This window comes from Salmo salar, chromosome ssa13 (genome assembly GCF_905237065.1).
Source record: "Salmo salar chromosome ssa13, Ssal_v3.1, whole genome shotgun sequence".
Classification (NCBI taxonomy): domain Eukaryota; kingdom Metazoa; phylum Chordata; class Actinopteri; order Salmoniformes; family Salmonidae; genus Salmo; species Salmo salar.
This window is the reverse complement of record NC_059454.1, coordinates 102,835,543-102,857,581: the sequence shown is the minus strand read 5'-3', so window position 1 is coordinate 102,857,581 and position 22,039 is coordinate 102,835,543. Positions and strand designations below refer to the sequence as shown.

Sequence of the window (22,039 nt, the reverse complement as noted above, 5' to 3'; positions counted from 1 at the left end):
AAGTATTGGTGTGGGTGAGGTATTGGTGTGGGTGAGGTATTGGTGTGGGTGAGGTATTGGTGTGTGTTTGAGGTATTGGTGTGGGTGAGGTATTGGTGTGGGTGAGGTATTGATGTGTGTTCGGTACTGGTGTCGGTGAGGTATTGGTGTGTGTTCGGTATTGGTGTGTGTGAAGTATTGGTGTGGGTGAGGTATTGGTGTGGTTGAGGTATTGGTATGTGTGGAGAAGGATGTACACAGGGTCTTTATCTGCGTCTGGCTGCACGGCTGGTCGCTGGTCGTTGGTGGGAAGTGTGTGTGTGTACGTGTGTGTGCACTTCCATACATGTGTCTGTCTGCCTGCCGTGTGTGTGTCTGCCTGCCGTGTGTGTGTCTGCCTGCCGTGTGTGTGTGTGTGACTGAGGTCTCTTTGTTTGGTTTTGATGGACTCTGCCCGCCTTTGTTAGGGACGTGCCACTCTGTGGCTGTGCTGTGGACAGCTACCATTCCCTCTGAGGGAGAGAAGCCCCCAGCTGGCCAGCCCACCGCCACCGTCCTCTCCTCCCGTCCCGGCCAATAGCTGCCTCTCTGCCTGCTCTCCTCTCCTCCTCCAACCAGACAAGGAGGGACACCCCATGCCCCCCGGTGGAAGACACCTGTACATGCACCCCTTTCTACCGTGATGATGAAATACCAAGTACACTAGTGGTGGGGGTGATAGTGTGCCTCCAGTCTGAGGGTGCATCTGAAGCACTTTATTCCCTAAATAGTGCACTGCTTTTGACCAGAGCTCCAATGAATGCACTCTGCTGACTGTCTGTTACAGTTGGTTGGGATTTAAATGAGAATCATTCAGTGTGGATTTCCAGCTGACATCAGAGGGCAAATCGGTCCAGGTGGGAGGGATTAAAACAAATTCGAATCTCCCTGCAACCAGCATTCTGTTGGTATGGTAACTAGCGTGCCCACTTGTCAAGCAACAACGCTGTTGTGTATGCCTGCTGTTTGGGATATGATGTCATCATGGGTGGTGACATTGTCTTAAGTGGAATTTCCAGCATTTGAATAATATGGGTGTTCATGGTTATTAATGGACATTTAACTGGTTAAAGTCAGAGTCCTCTGGGCACTGGTCAAAAGCAGGTGCCATTTGTAACACAGACCCTCTATTTAATTTAGCCGCCATTCCAGTCTAATCTCCTCTCTCCTTTCCGTTTGACACAGAAAGACAACCAGACAGTCCCAATGCATAGCATGCCATGTCCTTGGCTTATTCTGGGACCCCTGCCCAGGCCTATCGGGCCATGCCACGATCTTTGTGTACTGGGGGGGGGGGGCCTAGGCTGGGAACAGAGCTGTTCTTCACCTACATCATTCTATAGTAGAGAGAGAGAGAGAGAGAGAGAGAGAGAGAGAGAGAGAGAGAGAGAGAGAGAGAGAGAGAGAGAGAGAGAGAGAGAGAGAGAGAGAGAATCCCTGCTTGTAAATGTTACTTTAAACTTCCCAGGGCTCAGAGTTCACCCTGAGACTCAGCACACACACAAGAGGTAGACGGCACTCTAATTAAAATGCGGAGGTGGTGGCACCTCTGTGGACTTTGATCATTACAGATGGACAGATATCTGCTACAACACTCATTTACTTCTAGTCTTTGAGCACTACCTCTGTTCTTAATTTGTATTCCTGTGAGACTCTTTTCCAAACTCTCTAAAGGTAATCTCGTGAATTTGAAGGGATTTCAGGATTTTATTTTTCTACGCTGCTTAAAGTGGATGAAGTATCAATCACATTCTGATGCTACAATGATGCAATGTTTCACTCTTTTTTCATCTTAAAGGAAGAAAGGTTACTGAGACTGAGATATTGATGTATTTCTTCAGCTAAATCTGACCTTTCCTTTGCCTTGTTAAATGTGTCTTGCCCTGGACATGACCACAGCTATAATAATAATAACAATAATAAACAATAATAACAGCTATAGAACCTTGCCAGAATATCATTGAGGAAATATGTGAATATTTCAAATAGAATTCATAACTGGCTCCACAGAGCATGGAGGCTGTGTATCTGAAAATATGATTCATTTATTTAGCCAAACCAGTTAAGAACAAATTCTTATTTACAATGACGGCTTACCCCGGCCAAACCCAAACAACCAATTGTGCGCCAATTGTGCGCCGCCCTATGGGACTCTCAATCACAGCCAGATGTGATACAGCCTGGATTTGAACCAGGGACTGTAGTGACACCTCTTGCACTGAGATGCAATACCTTTGACCACTGCGCCACTCGGGAGATACATTACTTGAATGAACTAAAAGTTTATTAACTAAAAGGTTATTAACTAAAAGGTTTATCACACAAAAGTTTACAAATGTCCAAGTTTTTGTATTTCGGTTGTGATAAGAATGACAACAAGTCAGATTAAAGTGCATGTAAACATTTACTTTTCAATAGAATTTAAAGCATTCACAAAAGAGGCAGTGTTTGCAGCAAAGTGCCGCAAAAAGCATTCCATTTAGAAATTCCTGCATTCAAGTGCATTTTCTTAAGTATAAATATAATAGAATATCTGAGTAATAATTATATAAATTGTCATGTAAAATCTAAAAACATTTCATAGTAGGAAATGTACGGGTACATAAAACAGAATATATTATTATTAATATACAGATAAAAAGTGGCTGATCAGCACCATGGACAGTATTTTCCCCAAAACTCCGTAGAAAACAGGATGCATCATCACAGAACTAGAAAAGGATTATAAAGCTACTGTATAATAAATTAAAATCAGCACATATGCTATTTGCTCTCATTCTAGAGTGAGACAGACAGAGCCAATTTGCTCCCTACTCCTCCCGCTCGCCCATAACCCTTCCATGTTTGAAGATCTGAAGGTCCTGGACAGGTATACAATGAACATAAGCAGTGTAGTGGTGAAGCTTCTATCATATTGCTTCCACCTTACAGATCTACAAACATCAAAGGGTTAGGACAAAAAAAGGTGTGGTAGCAAATTGGGACCTATCACAGGACGACAGTGCCACAGGACACAGAGAATAGATTGTCCTAGCCAGGATAAGAAGGGCAGTACAGAATATAAATATAATTTATAGAATGGACAGCCCCATTAAGTGCACCCATGGCTTTACCAGTCAAATTGCAGTGTGCTAAACAACTGTCCGTTCTATAGATTCTATTTATATACAGTACAATGCAGTATAAGGGCTCTAGTCACTCTTCTTGCAGCTCTCTGTCTCAGTGCTCTCCGACTGCACTTTGGCCTTCTTTGGTGAGCCCTTTCCCCTGTTGTGTGCTGCAGTCTTGGACGAGAACCCTGGGGCCTTGGAGGTCTCAGGGACCGCTGCTCTGTTCAAGCTCTCACCGGTGCCCTTCTTCACTACAGAGGTCTTGTTCTCAGAGGTGAAGGATGGCGATGGCCCGGCAAAGAACGTGCGGTGCACGACAGACTCGATAGGAGCGAAGGGCGAAGAGGAGGAGCCGGTCAGCATCATACTTGTCTGGGGGGAAAATAAATAGATGGAAGGATTTAAAGAGATGGAGAGACAGGATGGAGTGATGAGAATGACTACAGAATGACTAATAAAGAAGTAGACATACGATTTATCATATGATTTATCAGATTAAATGTAACTTTAATGAGTTGATGGGAGAACTCTAATCTAACAGTTGGGAGAGTTCTGAGAACCTGTGATTATATTTATAAGATGTCAAGAGCAGGAGACATCACTCAATGTGAGAGGATTGAGGAGGAATGATGCAACGAGAAGAAAATGATGCAAAATTCTCCTGCTAGAGGCAATACAAGACTAAAGTTGAGTCATAGCTAAATATAAGTATAAGATAGGTCATTCAAATAACATGGACTGGATGTTGTGAGACAGTCAACATGGAGAAAGAATGTTTTTGATTGCCATAAACATTATGTATTGGGAGGTTTCCCAGATCAAGATTGAAGCCATTTCTAGACTAAAAAGTATTTGAGATTCTCCATTGAGCATGCTTTTTGGTCCAGGTGTAGGCGTTACCTATCTTGATCCCAGATCTGATTGTGCCACAATGACCATAGGAGTTGGCTATATAGCACAAACAGATCTGGGACCACGCTTGATCTGGGTCCAGGAAACTGGCCCTATGTCTTTGTAGAGGCCCTGCCCTGTGATTGTTAGGGTTGAGGCTAGGGATAGGGCTAGGGTTAGGATCAGGTTAGTGACTGACTTTGTTGACAACGGTGAAGACGGTGTACAGCAACATGAGGTGGTGCTTCTGGATGGCCAGGTACTGGGTCTGCTGCAGGGCGAACAGCACTGCTCCTATCAGGGTGATCTTAGTTGGGCTGCACACAAAGTCAGAGGTCAGTCAGGTCAGTAACTTCATCATTATGGCTATGAACAGATCTCGATCTCTCTGTTTTTTTCTTTATTTAACCAGGTAGGCCAGTTGAGAACAAGTTCTCATTTACAACTACGACCTGGCCAAGATAAAGCAAAGCAGTGCGACAAAAACAACACAGAGTTACACATGGGATAAACAATCGTACAGTCAATAACACAATAGAAAAATCTGTATACAGTGTGTGCAAAATAAATAAGGAGGTAAGGCAATAAATAGGCCAATAGTGGCGAAGTAATTACAATTCAGCAATTTACACTGGAGTGATATATGTGCAGATGAGGATCTGCAAGTAGAAATACTGGTGTGCAAAAGAGCAGAAAAACAAAAACAAATATTGGGATGAGGTAGGTAGTTGGTTGGATGGGCTAATTACAGATGGGCTGCGTACAGCTGCAGCGATCGGTAACCTGCTCTGACAGCTGACGCTTAAAGTTAGTGAGGGAGAGATAAGTCTCCAACTTCAGTGATTTTTGCAAATCGTTCCAGTCATTGGCAGCAGAGAACTGGAAGGAAAGGCGGCCAAAGAAGGTGTTGGCTTTGGGGATGACCAGTGAAATATACCTGATAGAGCGCTTGCTATGGGTGGGTTTTGCTATGGAGATATTTACCTAGCAAAGACTTATAGATGACCTGGAGCCAGTGGGTTTGGCGACGAATATGTAGCGAGGACCAGCCAACGAAAGTATACAGGTCGCAGTGGTGGGCAGTATATGGGGCTTTGGTGACAAAACGGATGGCACTGTGATAGACTGCATCCAATTTGCTGAGTAGAGTGTTGGAGGCTATTCTGTAAATGACATCGCCAAAGTCAAGGATCGGTAGGATAGTCAGTTTTACGAGGGTATGTTTGGCAGCATGAGTAAAGAAGGCTTTGTTGCGAAATAGGATGCCGATTCTAGATTTAACTTTGGATTGGAAATGCTTCTCCAGGTTCATTTCTCTGTAGGTAATGGCTTTGTTATGGAAGGTTTGGTCTTCCTTTTAGGTGGTTGTAGAATTAAACGGCTCTTTTCTGGATTTTGATAACTAGCGGATATCGGCCTAATTCTTCTCTGCATGCATTATTTGATGTTTTACGTTGTACACAGAGGATATTTTTTTGCAGAATTCTTCATGCAGAGTCTCAAGTTGGTGTTTGTCCCATTTTGTGAATTCTTGGCTGGTGAGCGGACCCCAGACCTCACAACCATAGAGGGCAATGGGTTCTATAAATGATAAAGTATTTTTTGCCAGATCCTAATTGGTATGTCGAATTTTATGTTCCTTTTAATGGCATAGAATGCCCTTCTTGCCTTGTCTACTCAGCTCATTTACAGCTTTGTGGATGTTACCTGTGGCGCTGATGTTTAGGCCAAGGTATATATAGTTGTTTGTGTGCTCTAGGGAAACGGTGTCTAGATGGAATTTGTATTTGTGGTTCTGGCAACTGGACCTTTTTTTAGAACACCATTATTTTTGTCTTACTGAGATTTACTGTCAGGGCCCAGGTCTGACAGAATCTGTGCAGAAGATCTAGGTGTTGCTGTAGGCACTCCTTGATTTGGGACATTGGAGGGCCCCTCTCTCTCTCAAGAGAATAAAGACATACATCATCATTCATCACAGTGGTTTTAGAGGTCAACATCAACATCTACATACTCAGCCAGCCAGTAACCGATGTGTCACTCAGTGAATCTCCAATTAAATAATTGGGTTTGTGTGTACAACATCACACAGACCTAGCCTGGTCTCAGATCAGTTTGTGCTGTAAAGCCTACATCAGAGGTATCAAACTCATTCCACCGGGAGGCTGAGTGTCTGCAGGTTTTTCTTTTTTTCTTTCAATTAAGACCTAGACAACCAGGTAAGGGGGCTTCCTAAGTAATTAATGACCTTAATATTATAAATGCAACAGTTGGACAATGGATGAAGATACTTCAAACCTTATAACAAATAATGAGTCCAGGGATTTGTTGGAATTCAGGTATTTAATTTATTGTAAAATGTATTATTTTTTTTTTATCATAGATTGCACTCATATATACATTTTCTAATGTTATAAGGTATTTTGTGTTAAAATAAAAATAATTATATGTGCCTCATTTGCATAAATACACAGGTGTAATTGCATATATTAATACATTAACGTAAAGGGGTGGAGCGGGGCTGAAACCACCAAAACCTTGCTCTATCGAGGGGCCGAGGTCTACATGCAATCACCTGTGCTGTCTAGACTGCGTCATGAATTACTGTTGTTGTCACGTTCTGCTGCATAATTCAACAAGGTGTGTCAACAGCCGGATGCCCTCGGATTAAAAATCCACATGCTTGGCTCTAGATCACACCTATCTACACGTATACAGAATTTCCAATGTTTGTAAGATCAGACATAACATCACTACAATCTGAATGTTCATTTTCGGGAAGTAGCTTTCATTTTAAGGCATTTCATTGGTAATCACTTCAACTGTATTAAATTATTACTTTTTTCAATTCCACAAAAAAGAACACCCATAACAATAAAGTTATCTTTCTTCTCATGTAAGTGTTGAGACGATGCGTTAAATCCCGACTAAACTTTATTGTTCTTATAGAGGCAACGGAAAGTATTCCATTGAGTCCATTTCAGCCAATACTGGGATGAGTTTGACAGGTCATTACAAACATTTACGTGGTCGTAACGTTAACGGAAAAAAAAACGACAGAAGTATGAAAGAGTCACAGGAGTAAAAGGAACGCAATGAATCCAGCGAGATTTAAATGACAAGTGGATTTTGCACAGGAAATAGATGGCTGAAAAAGACAGATCCTTATGAGGGCGGGTCATGCGCGTTGCTTGTCATTGTCATGCCAAACATAGGAGTTAGCTATAAACAACGCAAACAGACGTGGGACCAGGCTAACACAGACACTCAACACATTATTCTATCCTCCTTCTAACTGATCCTACAGTACGAGGCCACAGAGAGGAGGGGACATACTAACTGATCCTACAGTACGAGGCCTCAGAGGAGGGGACATACTAACTGATCCTATAGAACGAGGCCTCTGAGGAGGGGACATACTAACTGATCCTACAGTACGAGGCCTCTGAGGAGGGGACATACTAACTGATCCTACAATACGAGGCCTCAGAGGGGACATACTAACTGATCCTACAGTACGAGGCCTCAGAGAGGAGGGGACATACTAACTGATCCTACAGTACGAGGCCTCAGAGAGGAGGGGCCATACTAACTGATCCTACAGTACGAGGCCTCAGAGAGGAGGGGACATACTAACTGATCCTACAGTACGAGGCCTCAGAGAGGAGGGGACATACTAACTGATCCTACAGTACGAGGCCTCAGAGAGGAGGGGACATACTAACTGATCCTACAGTACGAGGCCTCAGAGAGGAGGGGACATACTAACTGATCCTACAGCACGAGGCCTCAGAGAGGAGGGGACATACTAACTGATCCTACAGTACGAGGCCTCAGAGAGGAGGGGACATACTAACTGATCCTACAGTACGAGGCCTCTGAGAGGAGGGGACATACTAACACATCCTACAGTACGAGGCCTCAGAGAGGAGGGGACATACTAACTGATCCTACAGTACGAGGCCTCAGAGAGGAGGGGACATACTAACACATCCTACAGTACGAGGCCTCAGAGAGGAGGGGACATACTAACTGATCCTACAGTACGAGGCCTCAGAGAGGAGGGGACATACTAACTGATCCTACAGTACGAGGCCTCTGAGAGGAGGGGACATACTAACTGATCCTACAGTACGAGGCCTCAGAGAGGAGGGGACATACTAACTGATCCTACAGTACGAGGCCTCTGAGAGGAGGGGACTTACTAACTGATCCTACAGTACGAGGCCTCAGAGAGGAGGGGACATACTAACACATCCTACAGTACGAGGCCTCAGAGAGGAGGGGACATACTAACTGATCCTACAGCACGAGGCCTCAGAGAGGAGGGGACATACTAACTGATCCTACAGTACGAGGCCTCAGAGAGGAGGGGACATACTAACACATCCTACAGTACGAGGCATCAGAGAGGAGGGGACATACTAACTGATCCTACAGTACGAGGCCTCAGAGAGGAGGGGACATACTAACTGATCCTACAGCACGAGGCCTCAGAGAGGAGGGGACATACTAACTGATCCTACAGTACGAGGCCTCAGAGAGGAGGGGACATACTAACTGATCCTACAGCACGAGGCCTCAGAGAGGAGGGGACATACTAACTGATCCTACAGTACGAGGCCTCAGAGAGGAGGGGACATACTAACTGATCCTACAGTACGAGGCCTCAGAGAGGAGGGGACATACTAACTGATCCTACAGTACGAGGCCTCAGAGAGGAGGGGACATACTAACTGATCCTACAGCACGAGGCCTCTGAGAGGAGGGGACATACTAACTGATCCTACAGTACGAGGCCTCAGAGAGGAGGGGACATACTAACTGATCCTACAGTACGAGGCCTCTGAGAGGAGGGGACATACTAATTGATCCTACAGTACGAGGCCTCAGAGAGGAGGGGACTTACTAACTGATCCTACAGTACGAGGCCTCTGAGAGGAGGGGACATACTAACACATCCTACAGTACGAGGCCTCAGAGGAGGGGACTTACTAGGTCATCTTGAGAAGCTCATTGGTTTCTGGCTTCCAGACTCCTCTGACCAGCTGTTCAAAATTACTGATCAGACCTCCTCCAGCACCTGAAGAGAAAGAGATACAACCCTGCGTCATTGTCCTGGACTGGTATAACATCTTTATAGACCCGTTTGTGCTGTCTGGCTCCTATGGTCTGTTTGGCATAAAAAGGAGTTAGGCTATAAAGCACAAACAGATCTGCGACCAGGCTAGTAGCTGAATAGTCTTAAGGTCTAATAACACCTCAACAAAGTCAAATCAGAAAGCTCTATTTCTTTGTGATGTATAAGGAATGCTGGGCTGCTTGCTATTCAAAGCACAGAGCTGAACAGCGAAACTATAATCTTCAGGATCACAATTAGTGTCAATGCAACCTCATGTTATTTAGAAGTATTTGTACGGACCAAAAGGTCAGGACTAATAACCACAATAGTAATGGGTTTGATATCCATTACATTCCTGAAACTTGTCTTATGAATGATTACCAACAGGGCTCCTCCCAAATTGATTTATAACCAATTTATATTGAATGTGTGAGAGAGAGTTTATATATCTGTGTGTGTGTGTACTAGATCTGGCCATATCTTCCACATGCTTGTCAGTGAGCAGCACACACACAGTGCTACCAGTGATGTAGTGGTAAAACAAAATAGGTGGGTAAACTCTGACCGTCAGTCGCAGTGAAAAAGGTAACGCTCCCTATACTTTCAATGCATTTTCCTGCAAAAGGTGGGTAAACTGTATTTACTCTGAACTTCACCACTGAGTAGTTCCGTAGCATAGCGCATGGTGGCCAGAGGTTGACAGAATCATATCAAATTTTATTTGTCACCTGCGCAACAACAGGTGTAGGTAGACAACAGGTGTAGGTAGACCTTACAGTGAAATGCTTACTTACAAGCCCTTAATCTGTATGGTTGTGTGTATTGCATTCACAACACATACACTGTATGGCCAAAAGTATATGGACACCTGCTCGTCGAACATCTCATTCCAAAATCATGTTGGGTCGATTAGGTCTGGCTCGCAGTCGGCGTTCCAATTCATCCCAAAGGTGTTTGATGGGGTTGAGGTCAGGGCTCTGTGCAGGCCAGTCAAGTTCTTCACACCAATCTCGACAAACCATTTCTGTATGGACCTCGCTTTGTGCACCGGAGCATTGTTATACTGAAACAGGGAAGGGCATTCCCCAAACTGTTGAAAGCAAAGTTGGAATCACAGAATCGTCTAGAATGTCATTGTAAGCCGTAGAGTTAAGATTCCCCCTCCACTGGAACTAAGGGGCCTAGCTCGAATCATGAAAAACAGCCCCAGACCGTTATTCCTTTTCCACCAAACTTTACAGTTGGCACTATGCATTCGGGCAGGTTGTGCATTCGCCAAACCCAAATTAGTCCGTCGGACTGCCAGATGGTGAAGCGTGATTCATCACTCAAGAAAACACGCTGCACACTGCTCCAGAGTCCAATGGCGATGAGCGTTACACCACTCCAGCCGACGCTTGGCATTGCGCATGGTGATCTTAAACTTGTGTGCAGCTGCTCAGCCATGGAAACCCATTTCATGAAGCTCCCGGTGAACAGCTCTTGTGCTGAGGCAGTTTGGAACTTGGTATTGAGTGTTGCAACCGAGGACAGAGGATTTTTATTCGCTACGCACGTCAGCACTCTGTGGTCTCATTCAGTGAGCTTGTGTGGCCTACCACTTCGAGGCTGAGCCGTTGTTGCTCCTAGACGTTTCCACTTCACAATAACAGCACTTACAGTTGACCGGAGCAGCTCTAGCAGGGCAGAAATTTGACGAACTGACTTGTTGGAAAGGTGGCATCCCATGATGGTGCCACATTGAAAGTTACTGAGCTCTTCAGTAAGTCCATTCCACTGCCAATTTTTGTCTATAAAGATTCCATGACTGTGTGCTCAATTTTATTCACATTTCAGCAACAGCTGTGGCTGAAATAGCCGAATCCAATAACTTGAAGGGGTGTCCACATACCTTTGGCCATGTCGTGTACTTGTCAGTATACAATAAACAAAGGTACTTACCTTAAAAATAAATTATACTATACCATGAAGAGACTTTGTCTGTGTACAGTATATACTAAAACAGTGATATTCCCATCTTTAACCCATCCTATAGCGATCATCACCTTTAACCCATCCTATAGCGATCATCACCTTTAGCCCATCCTATAGAGATCATCACCTTTAGCCCATTCTATAGCGATCATCACCTTTAGCCCATCCTATAGCGATCATCACCTTTAGCCCATCCTATAGCGATCATCACCTTTAGCCCATTCTATAGCGATCATCACCTTTAACCCATCCTATAGCGATCATCACCTTTAGCCCATCCTATAGCGATCATCACCTTTAGCCCATCCTATAGCGATCATCACCTTTAGCCCATCCTATAGCGATCATCACCTTTAGCCCATTCTATAGCGATCATCACCTTTAGCCCATCCTATAGCGATCATCACCTTTAACCCATCCTATAGCGATCATCACCTTTAGCCCATCCTATAGCGATCATCACCTTTAGCCCATCCTATAGCGATCATCACCTTTAGCCCATTCTATAGCGATCATCACCTTTAGCCCATCCTATAGCGATCATCACCTTTAGCCCATCCTATAGCGATCATCACCTTTAGCCCATTCTATAGCGATCATCACCTTTAGCCCATTCTATAGCGATCATCACCTTTAGCCCATTCTATAGCGATCATCACCTTTAGCCCATTCTATAGCGATCATCACCTTTAGCCCATTCTATAGCGATCATCACCTTTAGCCCATTCTATAGCGATCATCACCTTTAGCCCATTCTATAGCGATCATCACCTTTAGCCCATCCTATAGCGATCATCACCTTTAGCCCATCCTATAGCGATCATCACCTTTAGCCCATCCTATAGCGATCATCACCTTTAGCCCATTCTATAGCGATCATCACCTTTAGCCCATTCTATAGCGATCATCACCTTTAGCCCATCCTATAGCGATCATCACCTTTAGCCCATCCTATAGCGATCATCACCTTTAGCCCATTCTATAGCGATCATCACCTTTAGCCCATTCTATAGCGATCATCACCTTTAGCCCATCCTATAGCGATCATCACCTTTAGCCCATCCTATAGCGATCATCACCTTTAGCCCATTCTATAGCGATCATCACCTTTAGCCCATCCTATAGCGATCATCACCTTTAGCCCATCCTATAGCGATCATCACCTTTAGCCCATTCTATAGCGATCAGCACCTTTAGCCCATCCTATAGCGATCATCACCTTTAGCCCATTCTATAGCGATCATCACCTTTAGCCCATCCTATAGCGATCATCACCTTTAGCCCATTCTATAGCGATCATCACCTTTAGCCCATCCTATAGCGATCATCACCTTTAGCCCATCCTATAGCGATCATCACCTTTAGCCCATTCTATAGCGATCATCACCTTTAGCCCATCCTATAGCGATCATCACCAGAAGTCCATCCTTGTACTTGCTGTGTGCCTCAGCCACGCCCCCCAGGACTTTCCATGTGCGGGTCACCTCCTTCATGCCGGTCAGCACCAGATGCACAGGGAAGAGGGCAGTACAGGAGTACACCATGTCCTGGGGGCAGTAGAACACCAGGTACCTACAACATAGACACAGACTGCATTTTTTCCCCCCCCAATGTTTTTATGAATATCGCTATCAACAACAGAATAAACTAATTTGGAATTACATTAATTCTAATGATATTTCTCAACACCTAATGTTGAGCATATTACACTCACTGGAGTATCTGACATAGGCTTTGAAAAATCACCCGCGAATAGGCTACTACCAGTCAATAGGGCCATACCAGTCAATAGGGCTACCAGTCAATAGGGCTACCAGTCAATAGGGCTACCAGTCAATAGGGCTACCAGTCAATAGGCTACCAGTCAATAGGGCTACCAGTCAATAGGGCTACCAGTCAATAGGGCTACCAGTCAATAGGGCTACCAGTCAATAGGCTACCAGTCAATAGGGCTACCAGTCAATAAGGCTACCAGTCAATAGGCTACCAGTCAATAGGGCTACCAGTCAATAGGGCTACCAGTCAATAGGGCTACCAGTCAATAGGGCTACCAGTCAATAGGGCTACCAGTCAATAAGGCTACCAGTCAATAGGGCTACCAGTCAATAGGGCTACCAGTCAATAGGCTACCAGTCAATAGGGCTACCAGTCAATAGGGCTACCAGTCAATAAGCTACCAGTCAATAGGGCTACCAGTCAATAGGGCTACCAGTCAATAGGCTACCAGTCAATAGGGCTACCAGTCAATAAGGCTACCAGTCAATAGGGCTACCAGTCAATAGGGCTACCAGTCAATAGGGCTACCAGTCAATAGGGCTACCAGTCAATAGGGCTACCAGTCAATAAGGCTACCAGTCAATAGGGCTACCAGTCAATAGGGCTACCAGTCAATAGGGCTACCAGTCAATAAGGCTACCAGTCAATAGGGCTACCAGTCAATAGGGCTACCAGTCAATAGGCTACCAGTCAATAGGGCTACCAGTCAATAGGGCTACCAGTCAATAGGGCTACCAGTCAATAGGCTACCAGTCAATAGGGCTACCAGTCAATAAGGCTACCAGTCAATAGGGCTACCAGTCAATAGGGCTACCAGTCAATAGGGCTACCAGTCAATAGGGCTACCAGTCAATAAGGCTACCAGTCAATAGGGCTACCAGTCAATAGGGCTACCAGTCAATAGGGCTACCAGTCAATAGGGCTACCAGTCAATAAGGCTACCAGTCAATAGGGCTACCAATGCGGCAAGTGCCGCTGGCTGCTGTTAAGCTTTCTTGACTTAATACATTTTTGCCAACACATGTCTAACCTTTGTTTACCAGTTAAACAGCTGCTCTTCATGAAAATGCCTATAAGATTGAAAGGTAACTCCTATGTTAGAGTTTATCCTTCCTCTTCCAATTATACTGAACAAAAATATAAATGCAACAGGTAAAGTGTTGGTCCTATGTTTCATGAGCTGAAATAAAAAAAATCCTGACAAAAAGCTTATTTCTCTCAAATGTATTTATTTTACTAAGCAAGTCAGTTAAGAACAAATTCTTATTTACAATGACGGCCTAGGAACAGTGGGTTAACTGCCTCGTTCAGGGGCAGAACGACAGATGTTTACCTTGGCAGCTCGGGGATTCGATCTAGCAACTTTTTGGTTACTGTCCCAACGCTCTAACCACTAGGCTACCTGTTAGTGAGCATTTCTCCTTTGCCAATATAATCGATCCACCTGACAGGTGTGGCATATTAAGAAGCTGATTAAACAGCATGATCATTACACAGGTGCACCGTCTGCTAGGGACAATAAAAGGCCACGGTTTTGCGGTTTTGTCACACAACACAATGCCACAGATGTCTCAAGTTTTGAGGGAGTGTGCAATTGGCATGCTGACTGCTGGAATGTCCACCACAGCTGTTGCCAGAGAATGAAATGTTCATTTCTCTACCACGCCAGCCCAGGACCTCCACATCCGGCTTCTTCACCTGCGGGACCCCTGCCCAGTCATGTGAAATCCATAGATCAGGGCCTAATTAATGTATTTCTAGTGACTGATTTCCTTACATGAACTGTAAACTCAGTAAAATCTTTGAAATTGTTGCATGTTGCGTTTATACTTTTGTTCAGTCTATAATGTGAGGTAAAAATAATGAAATAATATCTATTGTATCTATTTATTTGAAAATGTTGATGATTTCCCCTTGCCATTATCATTTCCCTGATGATAAGACAAGACATGGGAAAATAAAGTGTTTTCTAACATATGATGGGACCCCCTGGGTTGCCGGGCAAGAATATACAGTCAGGAAGTAGTAAGCTGATTAAATACAATATTCACAGTTCCACTGGAGAACAAACGAATCCTTCAATGCCTGTGAAATACGGCCCAGCTGACAGAGTTACAATGTGGCAGCATATTTGTTTTGTTAAAAAAAAAGCAAACACTAATTATTCTGTTTTGGGTTTTCTATGATGTGCATTGCCTGGCTTGATCTTGTGTGTTGATATGATACAGTGATTCATCTTCTCAGGCTGGAGCATGGCTAATGGCTGAATAAATGGCTTATTGTCCATTCCTCTGTGTGGTCATTTACCCGCTAATTTGTATATTCTGTCACACTAGCACATAGTCACAATCATCCAATGTGGGTAATATCGAAATCAGAGGAGGTTGGTGGGAGGAGCTATAGGAGGACAGGCTTATTGTAATGGCTAGAATGGAATGGTTTCAAACACATCAAACAAATGGATGCCACATGTTTGACTCCATTCCGTTAATTCCATTCCAGCCATTACAATGAGCCCGTCCTCAAATAGCTCCACCCACCAGCCTCCACTGATCAAAATATCCCTAATATGGCTCCTACTTAGTTGTATTTTATTAAGGATCCCCATTAGCTGCTCTCAAGGCAGAAGCTACTCTTCCATTATACTTCTACAGTATAATGCAAAAGGTAACCAGAACCAGACAAACGCAGGTTCTTAAATATCCATATCTAAATTAAATATTGGATTGAGACAAAACAAACAATCTAGTTCAACAGTCAGTAAGCTATTCTATAAAAAAAAAATACTGGCAGAAACTCAAACAGGAAGTATCCGTGCTAAGGTCTGTTCATCGTTGGTCTGACCAATCAGAATGCATGCTTCAAGATAGTTTTGATCACGCGTACTGGGATATGTTCTGGGTAGCCTCTGAGAATAACATTGACGTATACACGGACACGGTGACTGAGTTTATCAGGAAGTGTATAGGGGATGTTGTTCCCACCGTGACTAATTAAAACCTACCCTAACCAAACAACGTGGATAGAGGTGATAGAATAAAACACATAATGTGTAGGGTGGAGAGAGGGTTGGTTTGACAGGTTTACTTGCTCTGGATTATCAATACTGCATGTGTCCTAGGCTGTTGTGCCGTGGCTGTGTCGGAATCTATTGTGAGTTGAACTTGAGTATGCCTTCCCATAAGGGAGTGCCCGGGGTTGGCTTGCGGTCGGCTCTGGCACAGCCATGGCGCGATACAACAGGATATAATGTGATGCCTATGACAAATCTTTACCTGCAGTCATTAGCGGCCTTTAGAATCTATGTTCCTTTTTACTTTTTTGGTCAGAATACAACAGGATATAAGGAGGACTACATGAAATATGTCTTGCATGTAATGGACATTTTTTTAAAAGGGACTGGTCTTGCGATATATTTACGTTGTTTTCTCTTCTTTTCTTCATATATTACATTTTTTTTTGCGAACAATTGCATCCAATGAACTGAGCAAGCTGGGCTGACATGCTTATAGCCTTGATAGGACTTTCCAATATGAGCAGGCATGTATACGATTGTGCTGTTATTATTTATATTAACATTATTTATCATTGATTTTATTTGTAATTTTTTTTGTTACTAGTTTCCCATGTTATTTGGTTAGTTGTCTTAGGCATCCTCATAGATAATTATGTTATCATGGGACTGCCCATATTTCCCTCTGGCCAACGCCAATTGGCGGCCAAGGGTTTGTTTTAGGATGCAAAGGTGTGTCATGAGTCAGGGTGATGGTCTGATGGTCTTAGTGACAACAGACCTAGATATGTTGGGAGGTTTTAGTGGGTGGAATATTAGGACAATTGGAGGTTTACAAAGTTGCAGCTACAGTATGCTTAACAGTGCAAATTATTATGGTACAGCTATATGGACACTTAATCATAATGGTAAGTTTACAAACATTGGTTGTGGTAAGTATAATTGAAACTTGGGTATCATTATGGTAAGTGGGGAAATACATATTGCAAGTTATAATTGTAATGGCTTAGCAGATCATAAAAAAAAGTAGATCAATTTTTACATGGCTAAAAGATAAAGAATATAATATCTATTGTTTACAGGAAACTCATTCTACAAATATAGATGAGGTTGGGTGGAAAAAGTAAATATTTTTTTGTCATGGTCAAAGAAACTCAAAAGGGGTGATTATACTAATTAATACAAATGTTGATCCGATTGTGAAAACTGTGCAAACAGATCCGCAAGAAAGATGGATTATTTTAAATATGCTATTGGACCAAAAACAGATCTGGCTAATTCATCTATATGGGCCAAATAATGATGATCCACACTTTTTCGAAAATATATATAATAATCTATTGAGCTCACAAGCAACGACATAATCTATTATTATGGTGGGAGATTATAATACGGTTTTAAGTACCTCAATGATTCGTAAAGGAAATCATTCTACAAGCTATCACCCTCAAGCACATAAGGAGATCACAAAGATCATGGCTACATTACAACTAGTGGATATATGGAGGTTGAAAAACCCTGACCTAGTGAGATATACATGGAGGAGGCTTAATCAAGCTAGCCGTCTTGATTACTTCCTAGTCTCGTTCTTGCTGGCATCAAAAGTAAAAAAAAAACGTATTAATAGGAGACCGAATGAATCGGACCATTATCTAATTGGCTTCCATATAACTCTTACAGAATTTCCACGTGGACGGGTATATTGGAAATTAATCAAGGCCTATTGGATGACAATTTGTTCTTAACTAGGACAAAATAATTCATAATTTACTTTTTTTTGTACAACATACGGGACACTTTCAAATGTACTTTTAGAAGCCATTCAGTACAATACTCATCATTAAAACAAAAGCAGTTTAGGTCAAAAGAGATTAGACTAATAAAGGAAATAGAGGAAGTAACAGCGCAGGGAGATGGTAATGGGAACTGTATTATAGAGGCACAAAATAGGTTAGAGGAAAAACAAAAAGACATCGAGGTACTTATTCACGAACAATTAAGTGTAATGTATTCCAAAAATAAAGCGAATTGGATGGAAAATGGGAGAAAATGCACAACATTTTCCTTGAATCTTCAACACAGAAATTCTACCAACAATAATTTACAGAAACTCGTTACAAATGATGGAGTTATCCATGATTCACCAAATTATATTTTGAAAGAGGAAGCAAAATATTTTAAGCATATGTTTTCTTTTCAGTCTCCTCCATTTCCACTGAAATATGTTAACTGTAAGGATTTATTTTCTAATAATAATAATAATAATAATAATGTAAAATTAACACATTTATAGAAAGACCGGTGTGAAGGCCAACTTACAGACGAGGAACTTTTTGAGGCAATGAAATGTTTTCAGTCTGGAAAAACACCTGGGCTTGACGGTAAACCACTAGAGGAACAGTTGAAGTCGGAAGTTTACATACACTTAGGTTGGAGTCATTAAAACTCATTTTTCAAAAACTCCACATTTCTTGTTAACAAACTAGAGTTTTGGCAAGTCGGTTAGGACATCTACTTTGTGCATGACACAAGTAATTTTTCCAACAACTGTTTACAGACAGATTATTTCACTTATAATTCACTGTATCACAATTCCAGTGGGTCAGAAGATTACATACACTAAGTTGACTGTGCCTTTAAACAGCTTGGAAAATTCCAGAAAATTATGTAATTGCTTTAGAAGCTTTTGACAGGCTAATTGACATCATTTGAGTCAATTGAATGTGTACCTGTGGATGTATTTCAAGGCCTACCTTCAAACTCAGTGGCTCCTTGCTTGACATCATGGGAAAATCAAAAGAAATCAGCCAAGACCTCAGAAAAAAAATGGACGTTGAGGAAACAGGTACAAAAATATATATATCCACAGTAAAGCGAGTCCTATATCGACATAACCTGAAAGGCCGCTCAGCAAGGAAGAAGCCACTGCTCCAAAACCTCCATAAAAAAGCCAGACTGTGGTTTGCAACTGCACATGGGTACAAAGATCGTACTTTTTGGAGAAATGTCCTCTGGTCTGATGAATCAAAAAATAGAACTGTTTGGCCTTAATGACCCTCGTTATGTTTGGAGGAAAAAGGGGGAGGCTTGCAAGTCGAAGAACACCATCCCAACCGTGAAGCACAGGGGTGGCAACATCATGTTGTAGGGGTGCTTTGCTTCAGGAGGGACTGGTGCACTTCACAAAATAGATGGCATCATGAAGTAGGAAAATGATGTGGATATATTGAAGCAACATCTCAAGACATCAGTTAGGAAGTTAAAGCTTGGTCGCGAATGAGTCTTCCAAATGGACAATGACCCCAAGCATACTTCCAAAGTTGTGGCAAAATGGCTTAAGGACAACAAAGTCAAGGTACTGGAGTGGCCATCACAAAGCCCTGACCTCAATCTTATAGAAAATTTGAGGGCAGAACTGAACATGTGTGTGCGAGCAAGGAGGCCTACAAACCTGACTCAGTTACACCAGCTCTGTCAGGAGGAATGGGCCAAAACTCACCCAACTTATTGTGGGAAGCATGTTGAAGGCAACCCGAAACGTTTGACCCAAGTTAAACAATTTAAAGGCAATGCCACCAAATACTAATTGAGTGTATGTAAACTTCTGACCCACTGAGAATGTGATGAAAGAAATAAAAGCTGAAATAAATCATTCTCTACTATTATTCTGACATTTCACATTCTTAAAATAAAGTGGTTATCCTAACTGACCAAAGACAGGGAATTTTACTAGGATTAAATGTAAAAAATTGTGAAAAACTGAGTTTAAATGTATGGGTACAAGGTATGTGTATAAGGTGTATGTAAACTTCTGACTTCAACTGTATGTAAATGTGATATTTCAGTTTATTTAAAAAAAAAATGTATTAGCAAAAACTTTTTGGTTTGTCATTATGGGGTAATGTGTGTTGATTGATGAGGGAACATTTGTTTTAATCAATTTTAGAATAAGGCTGGGACCTAACAAATTGTGGAAAAAGTAAAGGGGTCTGAATATTTTCCGAAGGCACTTTATATACTGTATTCTAGTCAATGCCATCCTATTCAACTATTGCTCTATATATATACTATTCTATCCTATGTATTCTACAGATATACCTACTCATTCAAGGGTTTTATTTTAGTTTTACTATTTTCTACATTGTAGAATAATAGTGAAGACATCAAAACTATGAAATAACACATGGAATCATATAGGAACCAAACAAGTGTTAAACAAATCTAAATATATTTGAGATTCTTCAAATAACCACAATTTGCCTTGATGACAGCTTTGCACACTCTTGGCATTCTCTCAACCAGCTTCACCTGGAATGCTTTTCAAACAGTCTTTAAGGAGTTCCCACATATGTTGAGCACGTGTTGGCTGCTTTTCCTTCACTCTACGGTCCGACTCATCCCAAACCATCTCAATTAGGTTGAGGTTGGTGGATTGTGGAGGCCAGGTCATCTGATGCAGCACTCCATCACTCTCCTTCTTGGTAAAATAGCCCTAACACAGCCTGGAGGTGTGTTGGGTCATTGTCCTGTTGAAAAACAAATGATCATCCCACTAAGCCCAAACCAGATGGGATGGCGTATCGCTGCAGAATTCTGCGGTAGCCATGCTGGTTAAATGTGCCTTGAATTCTAAATAAATCACAGGCAGTGTCACCAGCAAAGCACCCCCACACCATACCATAACACCATCTCCTCCATGCTTCACGGTGGGAAATACACATGCGGAGATCATCCGGTCACCCACACCACGTCTCACAAAGACACGGCGGTTGGAACCAAAAATCTCCAATTTGGACTCCAGACCAAAGGACAGATTTCCACTGGTCTAATGTCCAATGCTCATGTTTCTTGGCCCAAGCAAGTCTCTTCTTCTTTTTAGTGTCCTTAAGTCGTTGTTTCTTTGCAGCAATTCGACCATGAAGGCCTGATTCACACAGTCTCCTCTGAACAGTTGATGTTGAGATGTGTCTGTTACTTGAACTCTGTGAAGCATTTATCTGGGCTGCAATTTCTGAGGCTGCTAACTCTAATGAACTTATCCTCTGCAGCAGAGGTAACTCTGGGTCATCCATTCCTGTGGCGGTCCTCATGAGAGCCAGTTTAATCATAGTGCTTGATGTTTTTTGCGACTGCACTTGAAGAAACTTTCAAAGTTCTTTACATTTTCCATATTGACTGACCTTCATGTCTTAAAGTAATGATGGACTGTCGTTTCTCTTTGCTTATTTGAGCTGTTCTTGCCATAATATGGACTTTTACCAAATAGAGCTATCTTCTGTATACCTACCCTACCTTGTCACAACACAACTGATTGGTTGAAACGCATTAAGAAAGAAAGAAATTACACAAATTAACTTTTAAGAAGGCACACCTGTTAATTGAAATGCATTCCAGGTGACTACCTCATGAAGCTGGTTGAGAGAATGCCAAGAGTGTGCAAAGCTGTCATAAAGGAAAACGGTGGCTATTTGAAGAATCTCAATCTGTTTAACACTTTCTTTACTATATGATTCCATATGTGTTATTTCATAGTTTTGATGTCTTCACTATTATTCTAAATGTAGAAAATAGTAAAAATAAAGAAAACCCCCTTAATGAGTAGGTGTTCTAAAACTTTTGACCGGTAGTGTATACTAAATATTCTACCCACATACTGTCCATAATGTCTATACATCCCACCATATATATATATATATATATATATATATATTTATTCTCTGGACTCCGACATTGGTCACCCTAATATTTATATATTTCTTAATTCCATTCTTTTACTTTTAGATCTGTGTGTATTGTTGTGAATTGTTAGATATTACTACACTGCTGGAGCTAGGAACACAAGCACTTCACTACACCTACAATAACATCTGCTAAATATGTGTATGTGACCAATAGCGTTTGATTTGATTTGAAATACATGTTGGCTTTCAGCCCAGCAGAGGGCACTAAAACACTATGGTATTGAAGAGGAAGCATGGTGGATGTTTTTTAATCAAGGAGCTTAATGGATCCTCTATTTTTCAGTCGCACACCAGTTGCTCTGATACATCCCCCCATCCCACAATTATTTTTCCAGAAATAGCATTTCTCTATCAGCTGTTTACTGCTGTGTTATAGTATATCCGGAATGTGAGA

General features: G+C 42.2%; 1 protein-coding gene across 4 annotated transcripts in view; it reads right to left on the bottom strand.

Moving 5' to 3' along the window:
• Positions 1-2,403: 2,403 nt before the first annotated feature.
• Positions 2,404-22,039, bottom strand: part of LOC106568452 (trimeric intracellular cation channel type B) — a 36,644-nt gene continuing 17,008 nt past the window's right edge. For 2 of the 4 annotated variants that reach the window (XM_045692563.1, XM_045692561.1), the window contains 4 exons: positions 12,503-12,705; positions 9,015-9,102; positions 4,219-4,336; positions 2,404-3,500 (listed from right to left, as the gene is read on the bottom strand). In XM_045692563.1, coding sequence (XP_045548519.1) covers positions 3,210-3,500; positions 4,219-4,336; positions 9,015-9,102; positions 12,503-12,705 — 700 coding nt within the window. In that variant the 3' untranslated portion in view covers positions 2,404-3,209. The remainder of the gene's footprint in view (positions 3,501-4,218; positions 4,337-9,014; positions 9,103-12,502; positions 12,706-22,039) is intronic. The other 2 variants (XM_045692564.1, XM_045692562.1) reach the window with 1 other exon arrangement.